A 15,371-nucleotide genomic window follows, 5' to 3' on the forward strand; every position below is an offset into this window, starting at 1 on the left:
TTTTTAATTTTTAAATTTTCAAAAATTAAAAAACTGTTTTTAAAAAGGGAATCAAACAGACCATAAAATTTTATGAACTTTAACCAAATTTATTTCTTCTCTTTCTTGTTCTATTAATTAATATATGTTATTTTTTCTCTTTTTGTTATTTGATTAATTGATACATATTTTGCTATTAAAAAATAAATAAAGTTATACTATTGTAAAAGTAAATTTATTCTGTGCATAATTTTTTACAAATATAAAAAAACAAAAAAGTTTACAACATACAAAATATAAAAAAATTGTATACTGAAAAAAAAAATATAAAAGGATCACTTTTATCTAAAAAATATAAAAGGATCACTTGTATACTAAAAAAAAAGTTTAAATGTTTTGCCGTTTTACCAAAACCTTTCTTCTTCTCCGAACCCTAATTTTCCTGTTCTTCAAAATTAATCAACAAATCAAAATCGTTTTACAAATCTATCCGAACTGAATCTCAACAAACTGAACTTTTCCAGGCTAATCAATTTATTCTGTCTTGTTTGGATTATTCATCATCTTCGGCGCCAAACTGAACTTTTCCAGGCTAATCAATTTATTCTGTCTTGTTTGGATTATTCATCATCTTCGGCGCCAAAGGTATTATGTGAGATCTAAAGTATATTTATGCCGAAATTAGTGCAGTGGTTTCTGCGTATAGCTATTTGCAGACTTTTTAGGGGATCAATTATACTTTTTTTTGAATTCAGAAGTTGCAAGTTTGATCCATGTACTTTTTTTTCTCCACTGTCTATGTTTTTCTCTCCTGGATTGGGTATTTTGTTTTAGAATCTTAGATATGTTAGACTTTGAACTCTGTTTTATAGCATTTGTGTGTGTCTTGTTCTTCTTATCTTTATTTAAACTTCATGTCTCCACATATCTAGAAAATGCAGCCTGGTACAGTGGATTTGGAAGCCAAAATACTTCTACAGATTTAATATTCCTGGGTATTATAAATTGGTTTAGCACTGAAAAGGCATCATAAATAGCGGATATATGTATTGATTTTTTTAAAATGTATATTGGTTTAACCAATGACTCAGTGGTTTGTCTTGATTGTGTTGGTGACGTGTCTCAGACAACATTGCTTGTAATTTCCTGAAACATTCATCATCTTAATTCATAGAATTGGTGTTCTAGTTTGGGTTGGTTTACCTCTCTTCTAAATCAATAGTCAAAGGCGATCTGGGTCATGTAGAAGTTCCAAGTTATGTTTTACTAATTATGTGTGTTTTTGTTCTTGTAGTTGAGGATTCTGATTCCATGGCCTCTAAAATGGAAAGCGATAGTCCAACAGATACCCCACCATCACCGTAAGCATAATTTTCATCTTTTTTTTAATTTCATTGTCTTGAATATCACATTATCATGGCCACATATTTTTAAGGCTGTGTTTGGTATTGATAGGCCCAATAAAACGATAGTATATCGTAGAAGGGGAGCAAAGGGGCAAAGTGGGCAAGGGGGTGGGTTTGCTATCTCAGCTCAACCTGAGGAGAGTAAGAGGCCAAATAGAGCATGCCTCCAAGTTTATACAAGAAGGAAGAAAGACGTATCAAGGGGAACAACAGAAGTTGTTGTGGGAGAACACAGTTAGAGGAAGAATGATAGAAGGGATGAATGGCAATGGGAGAGTGTAGCATGTTAGAGATAGTGTATGACTGGACCTTGGGGCATGCCTCTGTTAGCTTAGTTAGCTGTTACACTCTGTATCTGTTATAAATACAATAGTAGTATCATTGTAATCATTCAACCCATATAATGAATTCTGAAAGTCAAACTTTCTTGCATTCTATCATTCTAACATAGAGGGAAATATGAAATCATTTCCATATAGTTACAAGGTGTGGGTTAGAAAGTGGACATGTGACAAAATTGGTTAGTGGTGGTGAGGCTTAGCCTTTGTGAAGAATGTTTTCTCATCCTCTGTTATTCCCCGCTCCTTTGTTATCATCAACCCTTGTATGACAAGTCATGTGTGCTCTCACTTCAACCATTAGAGTATCCATCACATGCCCCTTTTCCTGTCAATTACCGTCCTGTTTCATCCATTTGTCTCTAAGGCTTCCATTCCTGTATATTTCATACTCTTCCAGGATGCCAACTTGATAAAATAGAGACTGGCCAACCCAAAAAATCACAGGCAAGAGCTAAATTAGGAAAGATGTATTGATGGTAAAAAAATGCAAAAATGAATGCCTAAAAGTGCGGCACAGCAGAGCTTTATTCTATATTTCTCCATTCACCAATTGTCATGTGTCCCTTCTGTGATTTCTCCTCCAACTGTTTTATCCGTCTCTGATTTTTGTTGTTCCTCTTCATACAAGAGCAACTCTTTTTGGCCCCTTATTCTCCTTGGGCTGGGTTGAGACAGCAGAAAGTCTCTTTGATCACTTTGCTCCTAGCTCCCCTATAATGACTGACTTACATTATAATGGGCCTATCAGACATTAGTTGGAAATTTAATATATGGTACAAAAACAGAAGATAGAGACATTTTATGCTAGAATTGTTATGAGCGTAAGTCATCCAACAGAAATTGGTATTGACCAATATTATTTGTGTTCTGTTCAGTATGAAATTTGTGCCCTTTTCAAGGGCTTTCCGTAGAGTACAAATATTAATTTCTTTCTGTCTTAATCAATTTCTTTTTGCATTTAAAGTACAGTTTGGGATTAGTTGGTCGTGTTGAGTTGCACTTAACGGCTGATGGTTTCTTTTTCTTTAGGCCAAAGACTATATACAAGGATCCAGATGATGGGAGGCAACGGTTTTTGCTTGAACTGGAATTTGTTCAATGCCTTGCTAATCCTACCTACATCCACTGTATGATTTTTTTTTACTTTTCAATATGTTTCAAGAGTTTCAGCTTCAATAAGTAATATCTACTACACATGTAGCTGTTATACAACAGATTATTCTGGACTAGATGATGTGTTTGGCTTCTATTTAATTTCAAGCACATGGTCTCTTTAAGAGGGTTTCCTTAACAGATATATTGAAGTATTTTCTTTTCCTTGAAATACATTGTAATTTATCTTCATCTTAATGTAATTATCATTTTTGACAAAAAAACATGGCATGCTTTGTCATTGCGGTGCGTGATTTTGTATGATAGCTTTTTGTTTTCTCCCTTTTCTAATATTTGTTACACTTATGAACAGATTTGGCTCAGAACCGAAATTTTGAGGATGAAGCATTCATTGGGTACTTAAAATATCTCCAATATTGGAATCGCCCCGAATATATCAAATTTATCATGTAAGCATTATCTTATTGATCCGCCGAAGCCGGGAAGAGGGATTATGTTTTATTCTAGTAATGCTTTGTTCAAATGGGTTGCTATCTGATTTTATTGCTCCTTTGTGACAAATGCTAGGTATCCTCACTGCCTCTATTTTCTCGAGCTTCTTCAAAATGCAAATTTTCGCAATGCAATGGCACATCCTAGCAATAAGGTAAATAGTAATATCTTTCTATTCTACAAAATCATGATTTCTCCTGGATTTCATATTATATTCGAGTGTTCATGTGATTGATATGTTACACCATTCTCTATCATTTTTTATTAGAAATCTTATATACCAAATTTTGCTTTAAATTGTATGAATTGAGACAAAGATAGATATCGATTCTGTGTCAATTTACTTGAACAATCTCTCGGTAGTGAAATCTGCAGTCTATCATTGTATTTGCAAAACCATGATGTGGTTGGTATTGATAAGAATTGGTTAATTATGAATCAAGTCAGATTGTTTGCGTTTCGCATCCTTCAAATAAATAAGTTAAAGAAGATTTGATTTGCCTTGTGTTTCTTGGGGATTGATCGTAACTTGTCTCTATTTTAGGAATTGACGCATAGACAGCAGTTCTATTTCTGGAAGAACTATAGGAACAATCGGCTAAAACACATTTTACCAAAACCACTTCCAGAACCTAATGCTGCACTTCCTGCCTCAACTCAACCCCAGCCACCCGTGCCTGCACTACCACCAGTACCTGCTACGAACGTTGCTGTGACAGCATCTTCTACTCAAGCTCCTTCTCCAATGCCATATGGTGTCCCTCCTGGCTCTAGTCTTGCAAAAAATGACATGAGGAATCCTACCGTTGATAAAAGAAAAAGAAAGTAAGCTTTATATGCGATATGCTCGATATTTTGTTCCTTCCCATCTGGGAATTGAAGTGATGATAATGACAGGACAAAAGTTGTGTAAAGAAGTTACTTTTATTACTGTTATTTTCTCCGAAATCTATTAGGCAGTTTAGTTTAATGTTTTTATACTTTCTGTAAATTCAAAAAGTATAATGAAACTGCTTCATACATTTAGGAATCAAAGTGACTGACTGTGTAGTCATTTTAGTTTAATAATTTCTAATCAATGAAATTATGTTTTGATGCGTCGTCTAATTGTTAAACATTTAAGTTAAGGTGGATGTCATTTTTTACGACACAACAATCTCAAATGACACGACAATCCATTGGAAAAAAGAAATTTAACCCAATCTTTTATGCTGTCCAATTACTAACAGAGTAACACTTATGTCATTTAGGTAATTGACACATTACAAAATATATCACTCACATCGCATTATGCATTACACTTTGATCTAAGCAGTTGAATCTGTTGAGACTATAATTACAATTAAGACAATAATTTAAAGTTCATACTGTATTTTTTGTAGGTTTAAAAAAAGAATCAATCCATATTCCTTGAGGATGGATAGTTAACATAGAATTATTAAAAACGTTGTATTTGGACAGCATAGAAAATAGTTAACGTACATCTAATAGTTAACGTTGAATTATTAAAAAGAATCAATCGTACCGTTGTATTTTTTGTATTTTTAATATCAATCATTATTAAAAATGTACAATAACATAGAATTACATAGATAATAGTCAACCAAAATCCAATATTTATCGAGTGATAGTTGAGGATGTTTTAACATTTTTATAAGATCTTCGATCGATTTTGCAACCTTCACATCCATCTCGATTAGACTTTTTGTTTCGAAACGGTGTAATATATTTAACAAAGCAGCTAAATGTCATTCATCTTCAACTTAAACTTGTTGAACTGTATTATTCTTTCGTTGTCAATCGAGAATGAATGATAATTGAGGATGAATATTTAGACAATTTGTGTGTGATTTTTTTAATAAGAGGGACATCCATATTTATACAATTTTTATATCAATATGAACCTTAGAAACTCAATCTTGTTTCATAGGATATGTCGGAGATGTATTTTCGGATACACTCTGTTTCGCTTAGTATAATCCAGATATATGGAAATGTAGTTCCAAATTAATCTATTATGAAAAACAAAAAGATAGAAACTTTTAGAAAATAGAAGTATACATTAAAATGTATCAAATGTATCATGATTATATCGTTAATATCAATCCAACATTATATACAAAAAATGAGTCACCATCTAAATACATTGTTAGATAAAAACTAAAATGCATTAAAATATTTGTCACCTAAATCTACATCTATAAGTAGTTCCGCCTTTGATTGTTTATTATTTGATTCTTTTTCAATTTCGCTTAATTTGACGAATTCTTCCATCCTATCTAAAAATTTATGCGACCAAGTTTCAGTTTCCTTTGTGAAATGAGTTGTCCACTTCAGTGGTACATGTGGTTAGGGCATCCAGACGTTAAATAAATTTGAAAAAAATATAGTGATTTTGAAAGGCATACAATACACATAATGCGTTCGATTGAATTTTGAGGTGGACCACTCTGAAGTGAAAAAATATTTTTGAGAAGTCATATCTTGTCGGATCAATATACACTATATTATATGCATTTGCTATAAGATGACCCATTTCAAAGAAACACGTCAATTTTTTCTCTGGTGCCGGACCTCTAGCACAAAGAATAAGAAATTCATGAATTACATCAAAACGTTCTTTCTTCTTGTATAATGTTGCGTATGACTTCTTATGCGTCTTCAACTCTTGATAAATTATTGACGGACAAGTGATGAGGAAGAAAATAGATGTACATTACCTTAAATTCTATCTTCTTTTTTTCCTTTTGATTTAAAAAAACAGAGAAATATTTTGAAGTAGAAAACATGATTGAGCGTGGAAGGAAGTTTTGGTACGGGTTAAAGAAGAAAACATGGAAATTGGTGTTTTATTAAATTTTTCACTTGACAAATTCGAAAATACACTTCCGAATTATTCATTGAGTTGTTAAATACATGCAAGATGGTGTTTTTTTTTTCCTTTCAAACTCCCGCTCGACAAATCCAAAATTACACTTCTGAATTTGTCATTGTCAAATAAACAAAACCGTTGTATGGGTGAATTCGGATATACACTTCCAAATTAGTTTTCGAGAAAATGGAAGCGTGTCTTATTTAGCACGTGTTTTAGTGTAGAATAAATGTATTCAAAAATATATTTTTAAAAATTTAAAAGTCATTTTCGAGTCTTCACTATTAAGAATGAGAAGAGGAACCCCCATTAATTAACTAACGACAACTCTTGATTACATTAATGACTCTAATTTCTTTTTATTCTATAATCCAAATAATACATTCCATCTCAAAAGAACCATGTGCTCAGTGTTGAAATCTATTATAGTTTTCTTGTTCCATTTATTGTAGAAAACAAAATATGAAAGGACAAAGTCTCCCTTTATGAACACTTGTCTTAGCCTATCCTTTCACTATGTTGGAAATTGGTTAAGGTGTGTTTGGTTGTTTTGTGATTAGGGTGGAAAATAAGTCGAGTTGAGTCTAACTCGTCTCGGTTCGACTCGATAAGAATTAGTTCAGTTTAAAATTTTACTAGAGTTTAACATAATTTCTTTTTTAAATTTAAATTCGACTCGTTTTAAATTCATAAACAATTCAACTCAACTCGTTAGATTCATCTTGTTTGTTTCACAAGATTTATAAATTATTTTTTAAAATCTATGTTTTTATATATTTAACATTTTAAATTAATATTTTTAAAAGAAAAAATTTAAAATAAAATTAAAATTATAAGATTTGAAAAAAATAGAGGATTAAGATTTGAAGTAAGTCTTTAAAATCTGCTTTTGGAATCAATTATTATAATCGAGTTAATTTATGAATCTAACTAGACGAATTATAAACTCTTTTAATTAACAAACTTAGTTTTTTTTATCATATTCAATCCATTTGGTTTATAAACAAAGTTTAACAATCTAATTATCGAATAGAATTTCGATTTATATTCAAATTGGTTCGATTCATTGTTAGATCCATAATATGAGTTTTTTAAAATTTGATATTCAGTCATTGATATAATTGATTTAAATTAAAAGTGAGGTGAAGCTGAATTAGTTTATGATTTATACATTAATAAAGAAACAACTTTTATTAATTAATTTTCTTTGAATAGTTTGTACCAAAATAAATTGTAGATGTATGATTACTAAAATGCGTTTTCATGTTTATGTTTATGTCTATTTTATATTAAAATTTAAACTTACTATGCACAATTATATTTAATTGTTTAAAAATTAATAAGAAATAAATTAAAATAATATTATATTAACAGAATGCGAGAACTAGGATACCCACCACGATATCTTGGTAAAAATTATTTCTTTGATTTTTAGTTATATCATCCTTGAGAGGGATTGTATTTGGTTTGTGTTTACTATCATTGTCAATGTGTATTTGTTGTATTTTTATGAAAAAACTTAATGTTATTGTGTAATCTTTGAGTTATTCTATCTTAAGTTATTAACATTGATATTGTTTATCAATTTTGTTGAATCATTATTTAGCCATAAAGTATACTTCTCATAAGAGTTGTTACATTTTTTTTACACAATATTATCATTTGCGGGGTTTTTAAATCTCCGTTATCTAGTTTAAATAATCTATTAATTTTTTAATGCATATGTTGAGTCAACAATGTATCTTGAGCCTTGATGTAAAGCCACGTCAACATAACTTAACTATTTTTGATAAAAATTAACGGAAAAGACCAAATCGAACGACATAAGTGTATTTAAGAGACTAAAGTGTAATATTTTTTAGTTAAGAGACTAAATCAAAACATTAAATAAAGTTAAGGGACTTGGTAACTAATTATGCCAAAAAAATAAACCATTAACACCCAGTGTCAACTAACCTTAAGTTAAGGGTCGCAATTTTTTTTTTATTAGGGTCGCAATGTGCCTCAGGCCGATTGTTCAAGATTTTCATGAAATGCTAGACTCCAATGTTCCTTTTTTGTCTAAGTTTGAATTAAGTGTTTTAGGACGAAAGAAAGAATAAGCGGTTATTCCAAGATGTATGCCTCGGGACCGATCATTCGAGGTTTTCATGGAATTTCAGACTTCAATGTTCCTCTTCTTTCGATTTTATTATAAAAAGAAATTTAATGTTACGTTTGATTCGGGAAAAGATTTGATTCGCGACGATACGAAATTAATCGAGGTAAATGAGCTTTTGAAAAAGTCACTTGGCGTTGGACCAGAGTTTTGAAAATTCATTTGACGTTGGACCAATGATTTTAATTGTATTTTAAAATATTCATTCAATGATTTATCTATATTTATTATTAGTAGTATTTGTTTATTTAGTTACTTGGCATTGGTCATTTTGGGGTCATATGTTCATGGTGCCATAACTTTTGATTCCCTCGTGCATTTTGAGTCAAAATTGGGTCAAATGATCTTTTACATAAGTTTAACACAATGCAAAAGAAATGAGATCAAGAGAGTGGTTGAGCTGAAAATGGCAAGGGTGGAAAGTAGGGGTCGTGGCAAGGTTTTGCCCCATTTTGCCAACTTGGCCATTGACACAAATGAGGTCTTAAATGGATGAATTGATGTTTGACCCTTGAATCAAAGTTGTATAGGATCCCAAAATATACATTTGACTCAAATAATCTTGGCATTTGGATGAAAATTGAAGGAGTTGTGGAGTTTGGATCAAAGGCATGACATTAAGTCAAACCACCTTGCACCTTTTTGGGAAAATTTGAAGTTTTCTTGCATTTTAAACCAAGATGATGATGGAATGAGTATCCTTTGATGAAATATTGATTAGGGCTTGAATGACTTGTGTTTTGGCTTGAGGTTTGAGGGTTATGACATGGAGAATAACACATGAAACACTTTTGGCACAACTAGAACCAAACTTGCATTTTGCTTGATGAAAGACCTTGACTTGACTTGCTCTGAAGCATAATCACCTACTTGAGTAACAAAAGCAAACATGTACAATATTTTCATGAAGTTAGGGTTAGTTAATAAGTAAAACAAAGCAAAACCCTAGGGCTAAGATACAATACACTAAGTGTTCATGCTTGTGATTCCATGATCAAATGCAATGGTCATGCATGATATGATTTGATGTATGCAAATGAGGGATGTGAAAAGGAGAAAAAGGGAGGGTAAATTTTGGGGTATGAAAATAACGATTGAACAACCATTGTTAGTTAGAGTGTGATTGTATGTGGATTATTTACAACCACATTCCAATGCCCGTGGTAGAAAACTGGAAAGTGTGTTACCTATAACCAAGACTGTTTTAAATACCGTGGTGAAAGGTCTGTCAGCATTTTTCATGAAGTTAGGGTTAGTTGATAAGTAAAACAAAGTAAAACCCTAGGGCTAAGATACAATACACCAAGTGGTCATGCTTGTGATTCCATGATCAAATGCAATGGTCATGCATGATATGATTTGATGTCTGCAAATAAGGGATGTAAAAAAGGAGAAAAAGGGAGGGTAAATTTTGGGGTATGACAATAACGCTTGAACAACCGTTGTTAGTTAGAGTGTGATTGTATGTGGATTATTTACAACTACAGTCCAGTTCCCGTGGTAGAAAACTGGAAAGTGCGCTACCTATAACCACGACTGTTTTAAATACCATGGTGAAAGGTCTGTCAGCATTTTTTATTTTTGCCACACGTTTTTCCTGACTACATTGATAACTTTCATCACAATATATAATATTAAATATTTTTAACACAATAAGAACAAGAACAACAAGAACAAGAACAACAACAACAACAACAACAAAATAATAATAACAACAACAACCCGAACAAAAATTACAACAACAATAAGAACAACAAAATAACAAGAACAACCACATGAACAACAACAACAACAATAACCACAATAACAAGGACAACAAAAACACCACTAACAATAACAAAATAAATAAATAGAATCGTTAAACAAGAACATTTTACCTAACACAACAACAACAATGAACATTGTTAAGTTGATTCCATGCTTTTCATGCCTCGTTCAATTTAGAGAAGAGATGATGGGGTTCCAAAACTTGTTAATGGAAGAATTTTTTTTGAGTTTCGTTTATGGAAGAAATGATATTTTCAAGTTTGGTTTAGTGGAGAAATAGTGTTTTGTAAATGGAAGAAGTTTGGAGACAGATGTCGAAGTTTGTCTAAGTACGTATAAGGCAAAAGTGAATGAGCTAAAAGCGTTATATATCTTTTAAAAAAATAAGAAGACGACACTTTTCACAAAAGTTGAAATTCCAACCGTGGTGAAATATGGTTTAAAAATAAGTAAAAACCAAAAATACTGGTTCTAGGATTTGAACCCATGACCAGACGCCACTTTTCACCACGCTTGGAATTCTAATTGTGGTTAAAAGTGACATCTTTCTACTTTTCACCACGATTGTTATTAAGAATCGTGATGAAAAGTCTTTTAATAAAAAAAATCAGATGCGTTAAAAATGATATATTGCTACGGTTGACAAAAAGGTCATAGTAATATAGTGTTGTCAAAGGTATATTTTATAGTCATGAGACCTACTTTTAAAACAACCCTTGTTTCTTTAAATCCTAATATTTATTTTTCGCATAACCACAAACACCTTATTTTGAAGACATTAATTGGTCTCTGCTTCGTTCTTCATCTTCACTCACAGTAGGAAAATTCATTACTACAAAACATATATAATACATTCTTTTCTCTTTTCTATTACTCGTTGTCATTGGAGTCGGGTTCTAAAGCTTTAAGGTGATTTTTGCACATAGGGGTTTGTTTCTCATTATGATAATAAAAAATTTATATGTATTTTATTCTATTTGACTTCTCATTTTATTTATTTTTTGACACTAAAATGCTCAACTAAATACTTATTATTTATCTTGATAATCATTAAATAATGAAGTTTAGATTTGCTTGTGTTGTTTAATTTTTGAGATGCTTCCATTAATAAAGCTATTGTTCTTAGATGTTGTTGATCTTTATAATTATTAAATAATGGGTGACGATGAAGAGTGATAGTAAAGATTTCATCGAATGGCTACAACATCAGCTGAAGTTATATATGTTCATAACATTGATTTTGAAAGGGGTAAAATTGATAAATCCAAATATTTTGCTGCAGAATTGATTATTAAATGATTAAATGCATAAGCTAGAAAATGCTACTTCGATAGAAATCAACTATAGAACACTATATCTGGTTCCTTTTATAAACAAACATTCTTTGATCTTCATATAGTTTTAAGATTTGAATCAATAGCAGCAACTCATACTGAAAACACTAAAAATACAAAGCACAGTGAATTTAAACACTCAAAACAAACCAAATCCTTTGCACAATCACAATAATATATTACAGAGAGGTGGCACTATAACTGCAAGAGGCAACACTACAAAGCCATACTTACAGAGAGGCAATGTGTCTCTATGCAAATGCCATCCCAAACTTTTCATTTTATTAGGGATTAGGCAACAAAGATCTTTGTGAAATCAGTGTCTTACCAGGAGAATACATAACTTTAAAGGTTTCTCCCAACCGGGTGGGTATACATTAAAAGTACAACACTAGACCGGAACAGCTTCCGGAACTTTTCCATTGCTCGAAAGTACTAAACTATCATAATAATCAACTAGCACTTTCCAGCCACCAGGGCACATAAATCCATCTGGAGGACTTTCTTTGTTCCTAGCAAGCGTGCGCATCTGTAAAATGCAAAAACCATTCGTTAAGAGATATATATATGCAACCTGTGTTAACATGTCATTGTCATGTTTGATGTCTATGTCAGTGTTTCGTAAACCTTAGGTTACATAATCACAGAAAAAAACACACCTTTGTGCCTGATATGAAGATGAAATCCTGAGGCCTTGATGGATCAAAGAATGCCATTTTACCTTGGGTCTTGTCATACGCAGCAACCTGCAAATGAATCGAGATAATCAACAACAAGGCCTACGAATTGAAACTAACATACTAAAGAGAAAATAAGTTTGTCATGTATTTACCCTAAAAGGAAGAATGTTCAGGCGCTCGAGTCCAGGAGCCATGCTCAATACTTTCTTTCCATGGTCAGCATCATATAGATCTCTTTTTTCAACGGGATGGCCCATGCCTGCTGGGTCGCGGCCAACAATGTAGAAGTTTGCCCCTGCATTGATTCTAGCCTTTGCATGCCACTGCACCTCAGTTGGTCCAGCATAGTGCATGGGAGATGGAAATATGGATACCACTGTTGTCTCTGGATCAAGAACACCATCCTCAAGCACCTAAATAAAGATCATAATATATAAGTGAAACTTTCTAAGAAAAAATCAATTTGAACCATAGATAGCATCATATAGTGCCACAGAAGAGCGGGACATACCTTCTCATGTTGCTTCATTCGCCAATCAAGTGGAACATCATCGGCTTTGGTATAGCCGCCAAGTGGATGAAGCAAGAGGACTGGATTCTTGTAACCCATATCAAGAAGCCGCTTGCGCGTATCAGTCATTAGCAAAGCATGGCCATTATGGACAGGGTTCCTGAGCTGGAAGGCAAACACAGCATCCGCATTGCGCCTTGTGAACTCATCACGGAGCTCTGAAGGTGACAGCCGAAAATGATCAAGTCCATCATGATACTTGATTGGTTCTATAACCTCTAGGTCACCGCCAATCAGCCAATCTCCAGCATTAGTTATAGTTTCTTCAACATAAGGTAGTCCAGGGGTAGTCGTTCCCCATGTTCGGGCTATCCTTTCTTCTTTAGGATGCTTGTAAATTTCAATACTGAAATAACCAGATGAAAAATATAAGCCATAGAAAACAAAATAGAACAATTAAAAATAGAATGAAAATCACACATACATATCACTATCCATATAAGGAAGTTTAAAACAAAATATAATTTTTATTTGTATATATTTGGTCAAGTCAAGACCCTAAGGTACTGTCAAGAAGTTTGTGAGTCAAAGACTTTAGCATGAAGTATTATTTGACAATAGAGGAAACCCATCTCAAAATCATTACGGCATTATATGACTTGTTGACTATGCAATCAACCATAACATTTCAACACAAAATAAAAAGGAATTAAACAAAGACACAACATGTCCTGAAAATGACCTAATTCTCAGAATATCCAATCCCAATCTTAGCATCTATCCATGAAGCACAGACACCAGAAACACAACTAGAACCCTTACAAACCCTCCCCATTTGCTATTATACAAATTCATCACACACACACACACACAAATAAACAGCTATCAATAATTGACGAATTAAACTCTATAAATGGCTGAAGAGCCAATTAAACCTGCATAACTCTCCTAAAAAACTAAAAATGGAAACTTTAATCATAAGAAACAATTAAACCTTCAAACCAATCTTTAAGAAAACAAAAGCATTGTAATTAAACTCAACATCAACGAGAGAAGAAGAAGAAGAAGAAAAAGGGAAATCTTACTCATTGAGAATAGCAATAGGGTTACCCTTTGAATCAAAAAGAGCAACTTTTTTAGAATCACCGATCCGATGTTTCTGCGCATCATCAATAGCCAAAACAATCGGAACAGACATATTCACCACAGACCCATCATCGAGTCTTAGTGAATTGAAATGAAGCGTTTGGAGGAACTCTCTTTCTCTCATGAACCCACCCAACGGTGTGGCCCATCCTTCACTCAAAACATGTACCCATTCAACATCAATCCTCGAAAGCTTCACCCTTGGAAGCGACAAAGCCTCACCCTTTTTCAAATCCCTCTTGGAATCCTCCACCACAAGCTCCACCAACTTTCCGCCGTCCGGTTCAATTAACCCATTCGAAACACGGAGTTTCCGATGGGTTTTCGGGTTGTTTTTGATAGCTAGATTAACTCTGGTGGAAGGTACGAAATGGGTGTCGAAGGATTTGGTTAAAGAGTGAGAAGGGAGAGAGGTTTTGGAGAAAAGGGTAGCCATGGAAGCCATGGAAAACGGTGTATGGTGGTTTTGGAATTGGAAAATGTAATGGTTTATAAAACTAAAAAGGTGATTTTGCTAGTGGGTGAATGAGGACAAAAGGGTCATTCACAAAAAAAGAATGGAATTTAAAAAAAGAAAAAAGTTTTGTGTTGTGTTGATGACAGGGATCTTAGATAGAAAGACACAAACGTAGGTAGCACAGAAAAAGAAGAGTTTGTGTGTTTGTTATATAGTGGAGTCGATTTGATTGAGACGGTTTGAATACAATGAATCTAGACATGTTTTTTTGCTTTCCGTTTTGGAATAACTATTACCCCACTTCCACTTGCTCAAAAATTACCAAGATAAACAATATTTAATATTTTATTCTATCAATTTTTTAACAAATAGAGTAATTAATTAATTAAAATATATAAATAAATATTAATTATTAAGATAAATAGAAATGCTTATTTGAATTATTTGAAACTTTAGATATATAATCAAGATAATAATATTACATTATTTAACGGTTAAACTAATATAATTTAATATTTACAAAGAGTTATTGAAAAATGTAATTATTCTAAATTTGACACATGATAAATCTTGATTATTTAATATAATAAGAAATTTTTTTCAACGAAAATATTTTATTAATAATCTTATATCAATTTTAACTTAATATTTTTTAATTTGTATTCATGGTAAAATTTAGGAAAATGCTGGACCATTGATTTATACAATAGGCTATCCGTGATTTGTAGCAAATAAATATAGCCGTTACCATTTTCTTAGAAATGCTGCCACGTAGTTATTCTTGCCTTTCTTGCACTATTTCCTTCGTGATAAATAGCATCGCTCTAAAATTTAATATATTAATTATTTGGGGAATTATAATTGATGTTGATGATGATGTTGAACTCTTGAAGTAGTAGTGTTGATATCTGGTAAGATGTTATTTGGTGGACTTGCAATCTTAGCACTATGATGCTAAAATTAGTTATAGATGTCTAACATAAGTGGAGTAAAAAGTGGAGATTTCTTGAATCTTATGTGTGTTGATTATATTCGTTGGATAATTTCAATTGAGATATGTATGATTGGGCTTTCGTGTTGAGCATTTGACCGATCTAAAATAGTTTCTCTAGAGA

General features: G+C 32.3%; 2 protein-coding genes across 2 annotated transcripts; one reads left to right on the top strand and one right to left on the bottom strand.

Moving 5' to 3' along the window:
* Positions 1–369: 369 nt before the first annotated feature.
* On the top strand, positions 370–4,432 carry LOC127093100 (mediator of RNA polymerase II transcription subunit 31). Its single transcript, XM_051031999.1, has 6 exons — positions 370–624; positions 1,274–1,340; positions 2,756–2,853; positions 3,192–3,288; positions 3,407–3,485; positions 3,876–4,432. Exons 2-6 carry the CDS (start codon positions 1,291–1,293, stop codon positions 4,158–4,160), a joined length of 609 nt encoding a protein of 202 aa, XP_050887956.1. The 5' UTR covers positions 370–624; positions 1,274–1,290; the 3' UTR covers positions 4,161–4,432.
* A 7,142-nt stretch (positions 4,433–11,574) lies between these two features.
* LOC127093101 (ATP sulfurylase 1, chloroplastic) lies at positions 11,575–14,433 on the bottom strand. The gene is made up of 5 exons (XM_051032000.1): positions 13,739–14,433; positions 12,654–13,059; positions 12,295–12,555; positions 12,122–12,208; positions 11,575–11,991 (listed from the first exon to the last, which is right to left on the bottom strand). The coding sequence occupies exons 1-5, from the start codon at positions 14,242–14,244 to the stop codon at positions 11,854–11,856; spliced, it is 1,398 nt and encodes a 465-aa protein (XP_050887957.1). The 5' UTR covers positions 14,245–14,433; the 3' UTR covers positions 11,575–11,853.
* Between the last annotated feature and the right edge of the window lie 938 nt (positions 14,434–15,371).

The sequence above is a fragment of the Lathyrus oleraceus genome, chromosome 6 (assembly GCF_024323335.1).
Source record: "Lathyrus oleraceus cultivar Zhongwan6 chromosome 6, CAAS_Psat_ZW6_1.0, whole genome shotgun sequence".
Classification (NCBI taxonomy): Eukaryota; Viridiplantae; Streptophyta; class Magnoliopsida; order Fabales; family Fabaceae; genus Lathyrus; species Lathyrus oleraceus.